Source organism: Protopterus annectens, chromosome 1.part0 (genome assembly GCF_019279795.1).
Source record: "Protopterus annectens isolate FY-2018-M chromosome 1.part0, PAN1.0, whole genome shotgun sequence".
Lineage (NCBI taxonomy): Eukaryota > Metazoa > Chordata > Ceratodontiformes > Protopteridae > Protopterus > Protopterus annectens.
Window position 1 is genome coordinate 1,863,976,875 of NC_056725.1, and position 15,000 is coordinate 1,863,991,874.

Genomic DNA, 15,000 nt, shown 5'->3' on the forward strand with positions numbered 1-15,000 from the left:
TTTGCAAAAAGGGATTCTAGGGCCATGTCTTGTGAGCAGCAACTGCAGAGTGTAGAGAGGAAGAACAAAACCTAAGATTCTAGTGTGTCTGTTCGTTGAAAGTCTTTTTACCAAGCTGATAGTTGGGTTCTAATCTGTGCATAGCTTAAATCCTTTCCAAATTAGTATGACCACATTATTAAATGCCATTCTGGATTTTGGACAGTGAAGCCGTGGATATGAATGTCACATCGAGAGAGTTTTGTTACTCCATTTTAGTCACCCTTGATCTTTCTGCAGCTTTTGACATGGTGGATTATGGTATACATTTGTAATGAGTTGGGTCTTAACTGCAGTCTGTCTCTAATTCTCCAGGACTAGTATGTCTCCAGCTGTTTGTGGAGTTTCTAGAGTGTGATATCTGTTAATTAGTCTTCTCTATCATCTTCTGGGTTGTGGAAAGATACTGGCTTCATCTTGGGAATTGTGTTCCCCTTGTACAGACTACAAGCATGTCTTATGACTTGCGTCAACAGTGTACATTTGAAACTCTGTAACTCAGGAGAGCAAATCCTTGAAAAAAAAGCTGTACTGTACCCATCTGTGTACGAGAAGTAATAATTTAAAAGTCTGCACAACTGTAAGGGACTCTAACGCACCTCTCTTGACTCCTGTGCTGTTTATTTTGAGCGGATGGTGGTAAAATTGTGAGTTTTTTATCTGGAATCTGTAATGACAGGTTGACTAAGGAATAGTAACTTGATTAAGTACCTGATTTCACCTTAGGAAATGTTGATGCTTGTTCACAATTTACGATATTTGGACTGCTTCAGCTATTTTTCTTTTTTGCCTTGAGAGTTACATTTCCTGGTTGCATGTAGTACAGACATCTGCAACAGATTTAATATGAATTTTGTAATTTCATCATGTTACTTAAGTACTCCAGGGTCTGTGCTGCCAGTCAGTGTATCTGCATATTGTGTGCGAGATTTTTTGATCAGTGAATTTAGCCCTACATTACTAGGGTCCAGTCTTACCCATGCCATTTGCTTGGCAGGTTTTTGGGTGCTGAAAGTTGCAAAGATCTTTTAGTGCATGAGGCATTCACATTATGCTCCAATATCGGGGGTGGCGAGAGTTAATTCCTCTCCTATAGCAAAATAGCAAGACCCAATTGGAATAGCTGTTGGACTGCTTAACAGGAGTGATCATCTCTCACATTAGGTACTAACGGTATACTATGCCACCAATAAAGAACAATGGCAGCAAGTAAAACCGCTTTGTGTTTGCCTATTCTCCAGCCTGTCAACTGGCCAGGTTTCTCATGTTTTTGCTGTGTCCATCATAATTTTTTTTTTTCTGGCAAATCACTGAAGATTACAGTCGGACAGTAATGCCAGATGTAATGGTTCTTGTTCAGAAAACGCATATCTATGCAAAATCATTTCTGTTAACTTTAAGTAAGAACAAAATGAACCTTCGGAAGGATGACCACTACCAATTGGATAAGGCAAAGTTTAATGTTCCAGAAATGTTCCAAAAACATGAGTCACAGCAGTAAAAGCACATAAGCCACAAAGACATTCTCCTGTTAATATGTTTTCGTCATATAACTGAGTTCATCAGCTGCAATACTCAAAATGGTATTTAAATATAAACACCAATCAAAATCACCACTTAATAAAACAATTAGTAAAATGTAAACCCACAAATACAATAAACTTTTATAAAACCATCATGTAGAAAAGTTTATTTTAAAAAAATGTGTATGTAAAAACACATTTATAATCCTTGCCTGGTGTTGTAAAAAAACTATATAATAGTAAATATTATAAAAACTTAATAAACATTACTTAATGACATTGCTTAAAAATACAAGTACTTCATCTGGTGGCCAATTCCTAAAAATAACATGTTAAGTCTTGCAGCTCTCTGCTTTAATACAGGAGCTATAGACAGTGTTTCATTCATACCTGGGAATTTATTGGCTTCTAACACAATCTGCCAGTATAATTCCCTGTACTCAATATTAAGCTCCTATGGGCCCACCTCGCTTATCTTTGGATATCGCCTATAAAACAAACAAAACAAAAAAAAACAAAGTAAGCATTACAACACATAAAACTATGTATAGGGCATTGTTAGAATTCTTGTTCCTAGTCTCGTACAAGTGTTCATATATTCTTCTGCAGAGCTTTCTATAAGTTTTGCCTATGAAGAAACCACTACAGGTTTTACAAGCCACTAAATATATTACCCCACTAGTTTCACAGGTGGCATACCACTTGCATGTATGTATTCTCTTTCTTGCAATAACAGTTACATTCTCTCCAACACCCACAAATGGGCACTGGGAACAATGGCCACATCTGTATGTACCTTTCTTCTCCCGGCCATACAGATGAATGGCCCCATTTCTTTTTTCTGTAAGGTTTTTAGTGTTCAAACCCTTCCTGAAAATTCCTTTTATAGGTTTCCCAAATATATTTAAATCGGATATAGCAGCAAACCTGCCCCAGTCCTTTTCCGTGAAGTTCCTGATGACTCCAGCTTCCCCATTGTAATTGGTCACAAAAGCCTGTTCAAAATTCCCTTCTTTTACGTTAGTCATTACTGATCTAACCATAGCAACATCATCCTTACCCAATATAGGGGCAAACCTGTCAATTCTTCCCATGCCAACCTCTTCCTGAATATCTCTCAGACGTTGGGAAGGATACCCGCTTTGGAGAAACTACTTTCCAACCTCTGACGTTCTCTAATGATATCCTCGTCCTCGGATGACATCCTACTACTCCTCACTAGTTGTCCTTTGACCAGGCCCTTCTTCTGACTTAAAGGTTGAGCACTTTGTGAAAAAAAAAAAAAAAAAAAAAAAACGTTGGAGTAAGTGTTCTTCCTAAACACAGGTGACTTGAACCTTCCGTATAGTGAAGTCTAGGTAATTTGTACTACAATCTTGTATAGTGTAAGTAAATTGCAAAAAAATCAGTGATACTGGAAATGTATGTGAAACATTAAAAATACTTTTCTTTGGAATCAGTCCAAAAAAGACAAATATCATCAAGATAACATTTGTAAAAATTCTAGCATCAAACATATTCTGATTGAAAAATGTATTTTCTTTCCCACATGGGCAAAACAATGTTGGCATATGTGGGTGCACATTGTGCACCCATTGCCACCCCTTTAGTTTGTCGGAAAAATTCCCCCTTGAAATGGATAAAATTGTTGTTCAACACAAGGACTATAAGGGTTAAGCATACTTGAAAATCATTATTAGATAAACCCCCTGCTTCCACCATGGCTTCTTCCAACCACATCAAACCCAACTCATGTGGAATATTGGAAAAAACATCAACAGTAATGAAAAACGTATTTTTCCTTGTGCAAGTCTGGTTTGATTTGCTTAAGCAGGTCCCATGAATCCCGAAGTGTGTCTTTACATGTCTTCAACTTGAAATCTTAAAAAGGAGCTGTCACAGACCTTCAGCCGAAACTATAGGCCTAAAGGGGGAGATTATCTATGCTCTTGTGCACCTTAGGGATACCAAATATGTTGTGGAATTTTGGTCTTTCATTGTGTAAAAATTTTGGATGAATCCAGATCTATTAATCCTTCCAACAGTAAACCATTAAGTGTCAGAAAAATACTTTTATAAACTAAGTTTATTTCATTGAAAGAAACTCTGGTGTATTTGTTAGTATCACCTAACACAGCCATCATTTTGGACTCGTACATGAAACAAGTCCATAAAAACGGTGGTTGATTTTAATTGTGTAGGATATTTAAACACCATTTTATTTTATTTGAGTATTGCATCTGAATCGGTCTGCTATTACTGCTGTGACTTTTTTGGAACATTAAACTTTGCCTTTTTCCAGTTGGTGGTGGTTGTCCTTCCGAAGGTGCTTTTTGCTTTGTTACAGTTGGATTTTGCACCCTTTCTTCTGTTTTCTTATCAACAATATTTAAAAACAGTCCCTGATTTTTTGAGCCTTTGCCCACCTTCCCTCTTCCATTATTTTAAATTTTGCCAGAATCCTTGAACAAAGATGCTGAGAGGTGTACTACTGTCTGCTTGACAACCCTGAGTGCTTTAACAGCTTTCAAAGCCTTTTCAATGCTGCACTCCTGCACTTTTTTTTCTGTAACTGGGAGTACACAGAGTATATATTCTCCACGCATTTCAGGTCACTAATAGTCTTTTGTTATATGTGATCAGCATGAATGGCTAGATTCACTTCTTGAGCTTCACTTTGGATGCGAGTTTCTTTGCATCCTTGTCTCATAAGCTGATTATGATCAGTGACGTGATCATAATACGTTATGTTTACAGTCTATGGCAGTAAGACACTTGCTCACCAGTTATTTTAACCTTTAGAATACATTAATTTAGTGGCTTTAAAGGAATTCACTGCAGTCAATAGCTTTGAGGTCCATGAAGTCCTAGGTCTTTGATTTTTGTCTTTGACAGATTTGTACACTTCCCTGTAATTGTCTTATGCAGGCTTCTAATGCTTTGTTTTCTTTGTCTTAGTGCTTGCCTGTTTTACTGTTAATTTGTTGCATATGCTTACTTGTTGTAAGCATTCTGAATTTAAATTTTCAAGAGGTGGTTTTAAAAGTACTTGAACAGGTAGGTGAGGGTGTTGCATAGAAGCTGGCTGCAACATTCAGACTTAATTGAGGGACCTTATGCCATCTTTGTTTTTCCAAATGCTTAGGGTTTCTGATATTGTGCAGGAGTGGATCCTATTCCTGAGTTAGGGGATGATTACGTTTCAGGAAATTAGTATTATTTCAGTTTTTGTCTCTCAGTGCCCTCTGTTTACCCAGAATGGTCTCCTTTACCGTGTGTGTGTGTTTTTATTTAGCTCTTATTTTAAAATGTTTTTTAGATGATGATTTATTTTGTGAAGTCACTTTTTTTAAAGGTACTTTTAATTGCATTTTACTATCATCTTGGTATTTGCTGTATAAATTTAAGTTGCAAGCTTGTAAGTTTCTTTTTTTTTTCTTAACTTTTTTCCAGGTATTTTCAAACCTCACATTTGCTATCTGCTGGTTTTAGCAACGCCTGTTGAAATAGTAATTCTCGGAGTCAGTTTCCTTAGTTTGCAAGCAGGTAATAGATTCTTTATTTGCATGCTGTAGTTTGTGATACTGTGTATGTTGCTTCATTTTGTACACTGCTTTAAAATATTAAAATTAAGGGTAAATGCCTTTTCTTAAAGTTGCATCTAGTAATGATGTCCTTCAAGAATGCGACTGCAGTCATAACATATGGGTTGTCCTGCCTCAGGCAGCCCTCGGTCGGCCGGATTCCAAAGTCTGGGTCCGACGTCGGCTGATGTCGCATTTCTCTCCGACGTCAGAGCGGCTGGAGTATATAGGCATCAGCCGACGCCATTTTCTTCAGTCTTTCTTGCCGCGCGGTGCCCGAAGCAGAAGCAGTTCGCAAGTGCCGGTCGGTCAGCTCCTGTATTCTTCGAATCCGAAGTCATCAAAAAAGCTAAGTACCCCGTTGGGGACCTTTCTTGCCTCAGCCGATGTCAGAAATTACTGAAAAAGTTAACAATTGTCTGTCTTGTGGTAAACAAATACCTCATAAGGATTTCCACTCTTACTGTCTTCCTTGCCTTGGCCCAGACCACGACGTCTCGGCCTGTGTCGCCTGTGCTCGCTTCAATAAGCGCACTCTTAGGCACTGGGCGGAGTTCGCTGAAGACTTTTTCGGCGATAAATTTGCTTATACAATGCCGTCGGAACTTCCGACATCGCAGACTCCTAAGAAACAAAAAGACCGGGACCGACATCCTCGGCCCGCGTCTTCCACCGACTCCACACCAAAACCTACCGCGAGTGCTCCGGTTCCCCCTGAGATGGTTATTTCACCGCTCCGAACCGAAGACACCGCTTTACCGACACCTCCAATACCGGAGGCCACACCGACGCCAGTTATAGATTTTCCTCCGGATACTGAAACCGAGGAAATGCCCGAGACCATTGCTGTAGATAAGGTCACTCCTGCATGTGGAGCTGCTAGGCCTCCTATGGCCATGTCTATTAAGGCCTACACACGTGCTAAGGCAGCCAGCAAGACCAAGCACCTTACTGCTAAGGCCTTACCCCAGCCTACTCCTGAAACACAAATCATGACTATGGCCGCAGATTTAATTTCCATGATTAGAGGTTCACAGGCCCATCCTGAGAGAGGATCCCAGCCTCCTCCTGATAAGAGGCCCAGGGTTGAACCCTCTGACCCTATCCCTTCAGATGAAGATTCTGAGGACTCTGTTCACTCTGATGGCCAAGAAGAGCCCTTCCAGACCTATGAGGACTCTGATGCAGAGGATGGCCTCCCCTCCTGAGGATATTTCTTTTGGGGAAGTTCTGCATACCATGAGGGAACATTTTAAGTGGCAAGGCCAGGAATATTCTGTTTCCAGAAAGTGCCTTCGAACCTTCCTTAAAAAGCCCCAACACAGGCCCCTGGCTATACCTCCTGTGCTTGATGTTTTGGATGACCTATACTCTGACTCCAGTGTTACCCCGGATACTATTCCTCCTGCCCCAGCCAAGCCAGACAGATATTATAGGGTCCCAGAAACACATTCTCATTTCTTTAGGGCCCATGCTGTTGATTTAGAAACTATTTCTCAGGGACCTAAAGGGGTTTCAGCATCCACATCCAAAAATCCCTTGCCTTCCAACAGGGAAGCTAGGTCATTAGAGAGATGGGGGAAAAAGGTCTACACATCCACTACTTTATCTATGAGAGCTCTGAATTGCCTCTTTCTTATGTTTCAATATCAGGATTACCTGTTAGATGATTTACAGAAAACATTGGCCTCTCCTGAACCTTTAGACAGGAAGTCTTTGCAGGAAGCTGTACATAATTCTCAGCAAGTCAGCAATCACTTTCTGCAGTGTGGATATGATGCATTGGAAGCTTCATGTAGGGCAGCTATGACAGGGGTGGTCATTCGTAGACATGCATGGTTAAAAGAACAACCTCTACCAGATCATGTTAAGGCAAAACTTCTTGATGCACCTTTGGAAAAGAACAAGCTTTTTGGTACTAATGCTAAAGATGTGTTAAAGTCCATCTAGGAAAAAGCAAAATCAGTTCAGACGGTCAAAGATTTCCTCCAGGTTCAGCCACCCAGATTCAGCAGGAATTGGCCTTCTAAAAACTGGTCCTTTCCTAATCCTGAAAGATTTCAAAGGGGTAAAAACAGGCGAGGCCGAGGAAGAGGTTCTTACAGGGGACGACAGTGGCAACCAGCAAACCAAAGAAGTGACACAGGGGTCTCCCCTGCCCCACAGGGACAATCTCAATGACTTTCCTCTACTTCCGCTGACCAAGGAGCAAATAGAAGCTCCCTTGGGTGGAAAATTATCTCTGTTTTCAGACAATTGGCACAGATTGACAAAGGACAAATGGATTTTGGACATTATAGACCAAGGTTACAGGTTCCACTTTCATACCTTACCAAGAAAACAAGGCATGCCAAACCTACCACAAAACCAGAGGGCAGAGGCTATCGAGCAAATTTCTCTGCTTGCTCAGATCAAAGCAATAGAAAGAGTTCCACAACACGAATAAGGCCAGGGGTTTTACTCAAGACTGTTCCTTGTTCCAAGAAAAGAAACTCAATGGAGACCAATACTGGATTTGTCCGCATTAAACACTTTTCTCATAGTACCAAAGTTCAAAATGCTGACTCTACAGCAACTCCTTCCCATGCTGGGCAAGGGGTCTTGGCTGATTACTCTGGACCTCAAGGAGGCATACCTGCATGTCCCTATCAGACACAGCTGCAGAAGATACCTCAGATTTCTTGCAGGGCCAGAGCATTATCAATTCTCAGCATTGCCATTTGGCTTATCTACTGCCCAGAGTATTTACAAAATGCCTGGCTTCAGTAATTGCTCATTGCAGGCTCCAGGGGATCCAAATTTACCCATACCTGGACGACTGCCTCATACAAGCGGACGACAAATTGATTTTGACAAAAAATTTGAACTATGTCATACAATTGCTACAGGCTCTGGGATACACAGTCAACTTCCAAAAGTCAAGACTTCAGCCATCCCAGCAAATTACCTTCTTAGGAGCCAATCTAGACACAGCCTCTCAAATGGCTTACCTGACAGAAGACAAGCAAGAGAAGTTAACTCATTATTTCAAAGGTTTGGCAAAACTCACCCAGATGACTGCAAGGGGATTCCTACAGGCCCTGTGTTACATGGCATCCTGCATTCTCCTGGTTCCATTAGCAAGACTACACATGAGAAAGCTTCAATGGTACCTAAAAAGCCTATGGTCTCAGCACAGCAACAACCTAGAGACAACCATACCGCTCATTCCATGCCTGCAAAAGGAATTCCTATGGTGGGCCTCGGTAAGCCAGGCAAACACAGGTATGTCATTCAAAAAACCTCAGATAACACAGACCATGACCACAGACTCCTCAGACCTTGGATGGGGGGCGCACATGGAGGGCAGATGTATAGAAGGACAATGGTCTCCAAAGGAAACACATCTGCATATAAACCAGAAGGAAATGCTGGCAGTAATGCATGCCATCGAGGCCTTTCGACAACAACTTCAGCAAGGCCATCTACTGATATGGACAGACAACACCACTGTCATGTGGTACATAAACAAGCAAGGGGGCACCCATTCCTACCCCCTTTGCAGACTGACAATGAATCTTTGGGAAAAATCACTGAGCCTAAACATACAGTTGCAATCCCAGTTTGTTCCAGGCAAAGACAATGTGCTGGCGGACAGCCTAAGCAGGAATTTCATAGATCCACACGAGTGGAGGTTACATCCGAAAATCTTCACACAACTCACCTCGACATGGGGCAGGCCAGAAGTAGACCTATTTGCCTCCCACCTCAACCATCATCTACAAAAATTCTGTTCAAGGACATACCATCCACAAGCTTGGAAAATAGATGCTCTTTCATTCAACTGGAACTTTCTAAAAATCTATGCATTCCCACCTCTGCCACTGATGACCACAGTATTACTAAAGATCAAAGCAGAGAGGCCCAAGGGGATCCTAATAGCTCCAGACTGGCCAAGACAACACTGGTACCCACTACTATGGAGCATATGTCACAACAAAAAGTGGGTCCTTCCCCAATGGCCCCTACTTTTGACTCAGCACAACTTCAAAACAGTGCATCCAAACCTTCAGACACTGCAGCTAACAGCCTGGGAGATCCCATGAATAACCTCAATCTATCTCTCTCCAAGGAAGTCCAGCGGATATTAACAGAAGCTCGAAGACCATCCACCAGAAAGGTTTACTTAGCAAAATGGAAGAGATTCAGAATTTGGAATACCAGCAAGGGACATGATGCATCATTATTGAATATCCCACTCATCCTGGAATATTTGGCAGATATGCTACAGAATGGACTCTCATATTCTTCCATAAAGATACATGCTTCAGCTATCTCAGCTAGATATAACACTGATCCACCTGTGTTTTCACACCCTCTGTTAAGTCAATTCCTCAGGGGAATCAAGAACATTAAGCCGCCAAGAAAGGCTCCAGTGCCAGCTTGGGACCTCAACTTTGTCCTAGAAAAACTGACTCTACCTTCCTTTGAGCCAGCAGCTTCAGTGGACTTAAAATTTTTATCATGGAAGACAGCTTTCCTGTTGGCAATTACCTCAGCAAGAAGGGTTTCGGAACTACAGGCCCTAATGGCAACACCACTGTTCATAATCTTTCACAGAGACAGGGTCTCCTTAAGAACCAACCCTACTTTTATGCCAAAGGTGGTATCTAGGGTTTCTTTAAATCAAGCTATTCACCTGCCTACTTTCTTCCCCAATCCTGAGAGCAAAGGGGAAAGACTGTTGCATACCTTGGACATTCACAGACAACTTTGCTACCACCTGGACAGAACCAAGACCAGTAGGAAGTCTGATCAGCTTTTTGTAGCTTACACCCCTGGAGTACAAGGAAAAGCAATTTCCAAACAGACTATTTCAAAATGGATTGGACATTGCATCAGATTTTGTTATTCCTTCCATGGGAAGAATGTTCCAGCCAATGTCAGACCACACTCCACCAGAGCTACAGCCACCTCTACAGCATTCTTAAGAGGGGTGCCTACAAAAGACATTCTAGAAGCTGCTACATGGAGCTCCGTGCATACATTCTCCAAACACTACAATCTCCCTTTATATTCCAGATCCAGAGCAGGCTTTGCTTGGCAGTCCTGCAGGGTTTGATTGCCACACCATCTCTTTCCTAGAGCATTCCTCCTCCCCCAGCTAAGCTATGGTATTCAACCCATATGTTATGACTGCAGTTGCATTCTTGAAGGACATAGTACAGTTTTGTACCTACCATAAATGTAGATGTCCGATAGATATGCAACTGCAGTCGGATTTTCCCTCCCTCCATACCCCTCTATGCCTTGGGTCCACTCCTATCCCTGTTTCTCTTAGCTGGGGATATCTGTTATGGTGTATCTGTTTATTGCTTACTTATTTGTCTGGAATCCTGTTTTTGTCTTCCAATTTGATTACAGCCTTCCTTGGAGGGCACCTGGCATCTGGGGCAAGAAACACTGAAGAAAATGGCGTCGGCTGATGCTTATATACTCCAGCCGCTCTGACGTCGGAGAGAAATGCGACATCAGCCGACGTCGGACCCAGACTTTGGAATCCGGCCGACCGAGGGCTGCCTGAGACAGGACAACCCATATGTTATGACTGCAGTTGCATATCTATCGGACATCTACATTTATGGTAGGTACAAAACTGTACTTTTTCTCTCACTTTTTATGGTTTTAAAGGCTTAATAGGTCTTTATTTTTACACTGACACTGGGACAGATGTATTTTTGTCAGCTCTTATCTGTGATCCTACCATTGACATGACATGCTTCCTGAAGGTAGAAACTGTTTTCATCTGGGCACTAAAATACAAACTCAATCAAAATGTAAACCGTGACTGTAAAGCTGCTCTTATATGCTGTAAGTGTACTTAATTACTTGCCCCAAAGTAACACAGTAAAACTGTTCCCAGTGTCTCTTATTGGCGTCCAGTATCGTATGTTTAACAGTCCTCCAGCATCATCCACTGATAATGCCTCTGATGTTCATGCGTACTATAAAAGGGTTGTTGCAACTTTCTCTCGATTTTCTTTCCTGCTACAGAACAGATATTTCTTAGTGTCCATGATTTCTATTCTCGACATAAGTTTACTTTTAGTTCTCACAGGCAAACCTGTAAAAGTGTTCTAACCCAGAACACTGAAATGCTGTGCATTACACACATGTAAAGCACCTTTTTGTTTGGCTCTGGATCCATGCTATTAGTCATTGTCGAAGCAGTAATATGTTCAGTTTAATAAAGCTAAGAAGTAAAGCAACACACTGATAGGCACACCTGTTAAAATGGTTCCTTCACCAGTTTTATCCTCCATGCTAAAAAAAACATTGGTAGAGAATGATGGTCACTAGCACTAAAGATTTTTTTCTTCTTGAACTGTCCTCCTGGTCAGTGAGGGCTTCATCACCATATTCAGACCTGGCGTATGCTGTTTAAATTTCAACTCTGCGTTCTCACTCTGTCTGTCTCTCTCTCTCACATAGAAATGGATAACTGGTGCCAGAGCCATGGCCTTAAGCTAAATGCCAAAAAATGTATAGTCATACCCTTTGGGAAAAACAAGGTAACCCCTAATTACCACATAGGTGATAATCCATTAAACACGGAAGAAGTTATCAGGGACCTGGGGACCCAAGTTGACAGTAACCTCTCTTTTGACACTCACATTGCCAAAGTGGTTAGGAAGACCTTCTACATTGCCCACCTGATCATGAAGGGATTCACATCCAGATCAGGAGAGGTCATTGTACCCCTGTACTCTTCACTTATCAGACCAATGATTGAGTACAACGCCCCATTCGAATGTACCTTACCCGACACCTGCAGCAGTTGGAAAGACCCCAAAAGTTCCTCACCAAAAGGATAAAGGCTCAAACATATGTCATACGATGCCCGACTGAAGAAACTCCAGCTCTATTCAGTCGCATACCGCCTGCTCAGAGGTGATCTGTGCCTGACATACAAGGCCATGTCCAACCCGGAATTAATGGACATGCTCCACCTCAAAAAATCCAAATCCACCAGAGCCACGAGAGCAAGAGACTTAAACCTCAACACGGATATAAATAGGACGTGCTGGAGGGACAGATTCATCACCCAGAGACTCCCTACACTATGGAACAGAATCCCAGTCCATGTGAGGCAGAGCCCCTCACTGACTCTGTTCAAGAGAAATCTTGACGAGTGGATGGGAGATCGTAGGTTTACCCCGGGAATCATCTCTGTATCACTGCTGGACAGAGGCGCAGCAAATTAATGGGTATAGTATTCTCATCCTAAGGGGGTGGTGAAAGCCACACACACTCTAGCTAGGCTTATAAATGCCCTAGGGCAGATAGCCTAGTATGAACCTATGAAACCTATTCCCATACTTACACTCACTTACACACACACACAAGCATCCTTAACCTACTGATGTAAAAGTAGTGTGTGTGTGTGTCTCATTGAGCCATTCTTAATTATCAAAACAAATGAGCAAATGTGATAGTCGTAGATTGGCAGAACCTGAGCAATCAGTGTAATGATAAATTGAATAATTAAGAATTTGTGTAAGTATAATGCATGAAGAAAAATCTTTTTCTCTTTTATGACCATGTGTAATTAGTCTGTTACTCGCATGTGGAGCTTTTCTCCCCGGGCCTCCACTGAAAATGGGCATGCATCCAGTCGGATTCTCCCGGTTAACAAATGTAAAATAAATATGTGAAGTTAATAAAGGTGTTAAAATAAAAATTACAGTAGTAGATAGTTTAGTTGTAGTGGAGTGCCTGTACATTTATAAATAGTAATAATAACATTATGATGTGTGGATAATGAAAGTCATTTACTGAATGGCCCAAATGGCACTTTGAGAAGCCACACTGGTATATGCTAAGCTGCCTAGCCAACAAGTCTAATCAGTCCTTTATCTTAGCAGTAGCTGGCTGTGTTAGTCCTGGAATAATGTCCTCTGTGGCCAGTATTCATGTTAAGGAGAAGTGCTGACTTAATTATTAATTTCTTTGTTTTAAATTTTGACTTTAGGCTCAACAAACCTTAATGACAGCATGTCTGGAGGAATGCAGCTGCTCCCAGATCCCCTTTATTCTATTTCTACAGACAACACGTATCTGCTTTCTGTCACCTCTACTGCCAAGGGGCGCATTTTCTTAGCTGGCAAAGATGGCTGCTTGTATGAAGTTGTGTACCAGGTGAGTACTCATGGTATAATAGTCAAATACATTGGAGAGCATTGTTTTGTAGTTAATCCATTTAAGCATCACTCTTCTGATTCACCTTGGGTGTGCTGAAAGTTTGTTTACTGTCTCCCGAAATTAAGTTGAAGATAACTATGAAACAAATGGCAACCAGAGAAACAGGTTTACAAAACAAGCATCCAACGGATGTAGCAGTTTGATGCATCAGCTGTGTGTGCGTGCGTATTTGCTTGTGCCACATCCGTTTAATTTTGTTGGCTCCACACCATGCAGTCTGAGATTAATTCATGTGGGGCATTTTGAAATACAGTGCCATATTACTGTTCTGTTTGCTAATGTAAAGGTCTACATAAGGGGCATTTCTTTAACTAGTTCTGCACTTTAATCTGCATTACTTAAAAGTACTGTAGACTTATGAACTTAAGTGTGCATAAGCCAACAGGTTTGATTTTTTTACTGTTATCCTTCAACTTGGACAAAACTTTTAAAGTAGTAGTGTTCTTAACTTGGAATGCATTTGTTTTGTCTCTGTTTTTAGATCGGTGTTACATAGTTAATAGTCACCCATTACCAGTCTGTTTATCTGGAGTGGGCATCTTCGTGCCATCATTTCAAGGATAATTTCATGATGTCATGATTTTAGAAGTGATGCTAATACTACTTTTATGTATATGTTTTTGGTAGGGTGGCAGCTGTGCTTATCTAAGGGATTACTGTGACACTGAAATGTTTATCCCACCCATAGTTAGATGTTCTGTTGTTTTAGATCTGGAGCACAATTCACCTGCTTCCTCAGTTTGCTTGGATGTTTTTTTTTTTTAGCAAACCTTTGATGTATGACTTTCTCATGGCAAATATATTTGCAGTGACTATCAATGTGTAGACAAAAATGTGTGAAGATTCATAGTGTCCCATAAAACATTGTGTTTTAAACTTGCCTGCTAGTAGAGCATTCCTTCATATGCTTTGTTTCCAGCCAGTCCAGTGCACTTAAGCAATGGCGGTGTGTTCTTAGCAGACCTGAAGTCTTTGCGACTAACATGTAGTGTTCCATCTCTGTGTCATCTAAGTAAGTAAGCCAGAGATGTATCCCTTCCACAGAGTGAGCAGACCAACAATGGCCATTTAATCGTATTTTCCGCAACCCTCTTCCTCAAGCTGCTGAGATGCTAATAATTCTCAGAATGTCTGAGGTTTCATCCTTCTGTGGTAGAAAGCTAGGTAATTTTTTTTTCACCTTTTTTGGGGGCGAACGTTTTGTTTCCTGACTTAAGCTTAGGATGTCCTTAGTATCGAGACTGAGCTGGCACACTTGTCCCCCCCCCCCCCCCTTAAAACAGCAACATTATGTAAGCTGCTTGACTTGAAGAGCATTTTGGTAGTGTCCTTAGTGTAGAGAGGCAACATAGCTCACTGGGATGATGTCTGGCCCTAATGAAATTGGACTAGAATGGCAGAGGCTCTACCTGTAGATCGTTCTCCAGCATGATGAATTATTCTGCAGCAGTGATCCTTGTATTCAGACATTTACTGGCAGGGTTAATTTACTTGTGCAGCTATACCTCAACCTGTCTTCTCCAGAAGAGGAAAGGCTAGAAGTCACCAGTCTCTTTCAGGTAGGTTATTGAATACATTATCTTTTGTCTTCTGGCGTTCACCACTTTTCAAAA

General features: G+C 41.4%; 1 protein-coding gene across 1 annotated transcript in view; it reads left to right on the forward strand.

Moving 5' to 3' along the window:
- The window catches only part of NUP155 (nucleoporin 155), a 1,504,248-nt gene that overhangs the window by 124,235 nt on the left and 1,365,013 nt on the right, over positions 1-15,000 (forward strand). The window contains exons 6-7 of the mRNA XM_044069916.1: positions 5,016-5,108; positions 13,158-13,324. Of these exons, the coding sequence (XP_043925851.1) occupies positions 5,016-5,108; positions 13,158-13,324 (260 nt within the window). The remainder of the gene's footprint in view (positions 1-5,015; positions 5,109-13,157; positions 13,325-15,000) is intronic.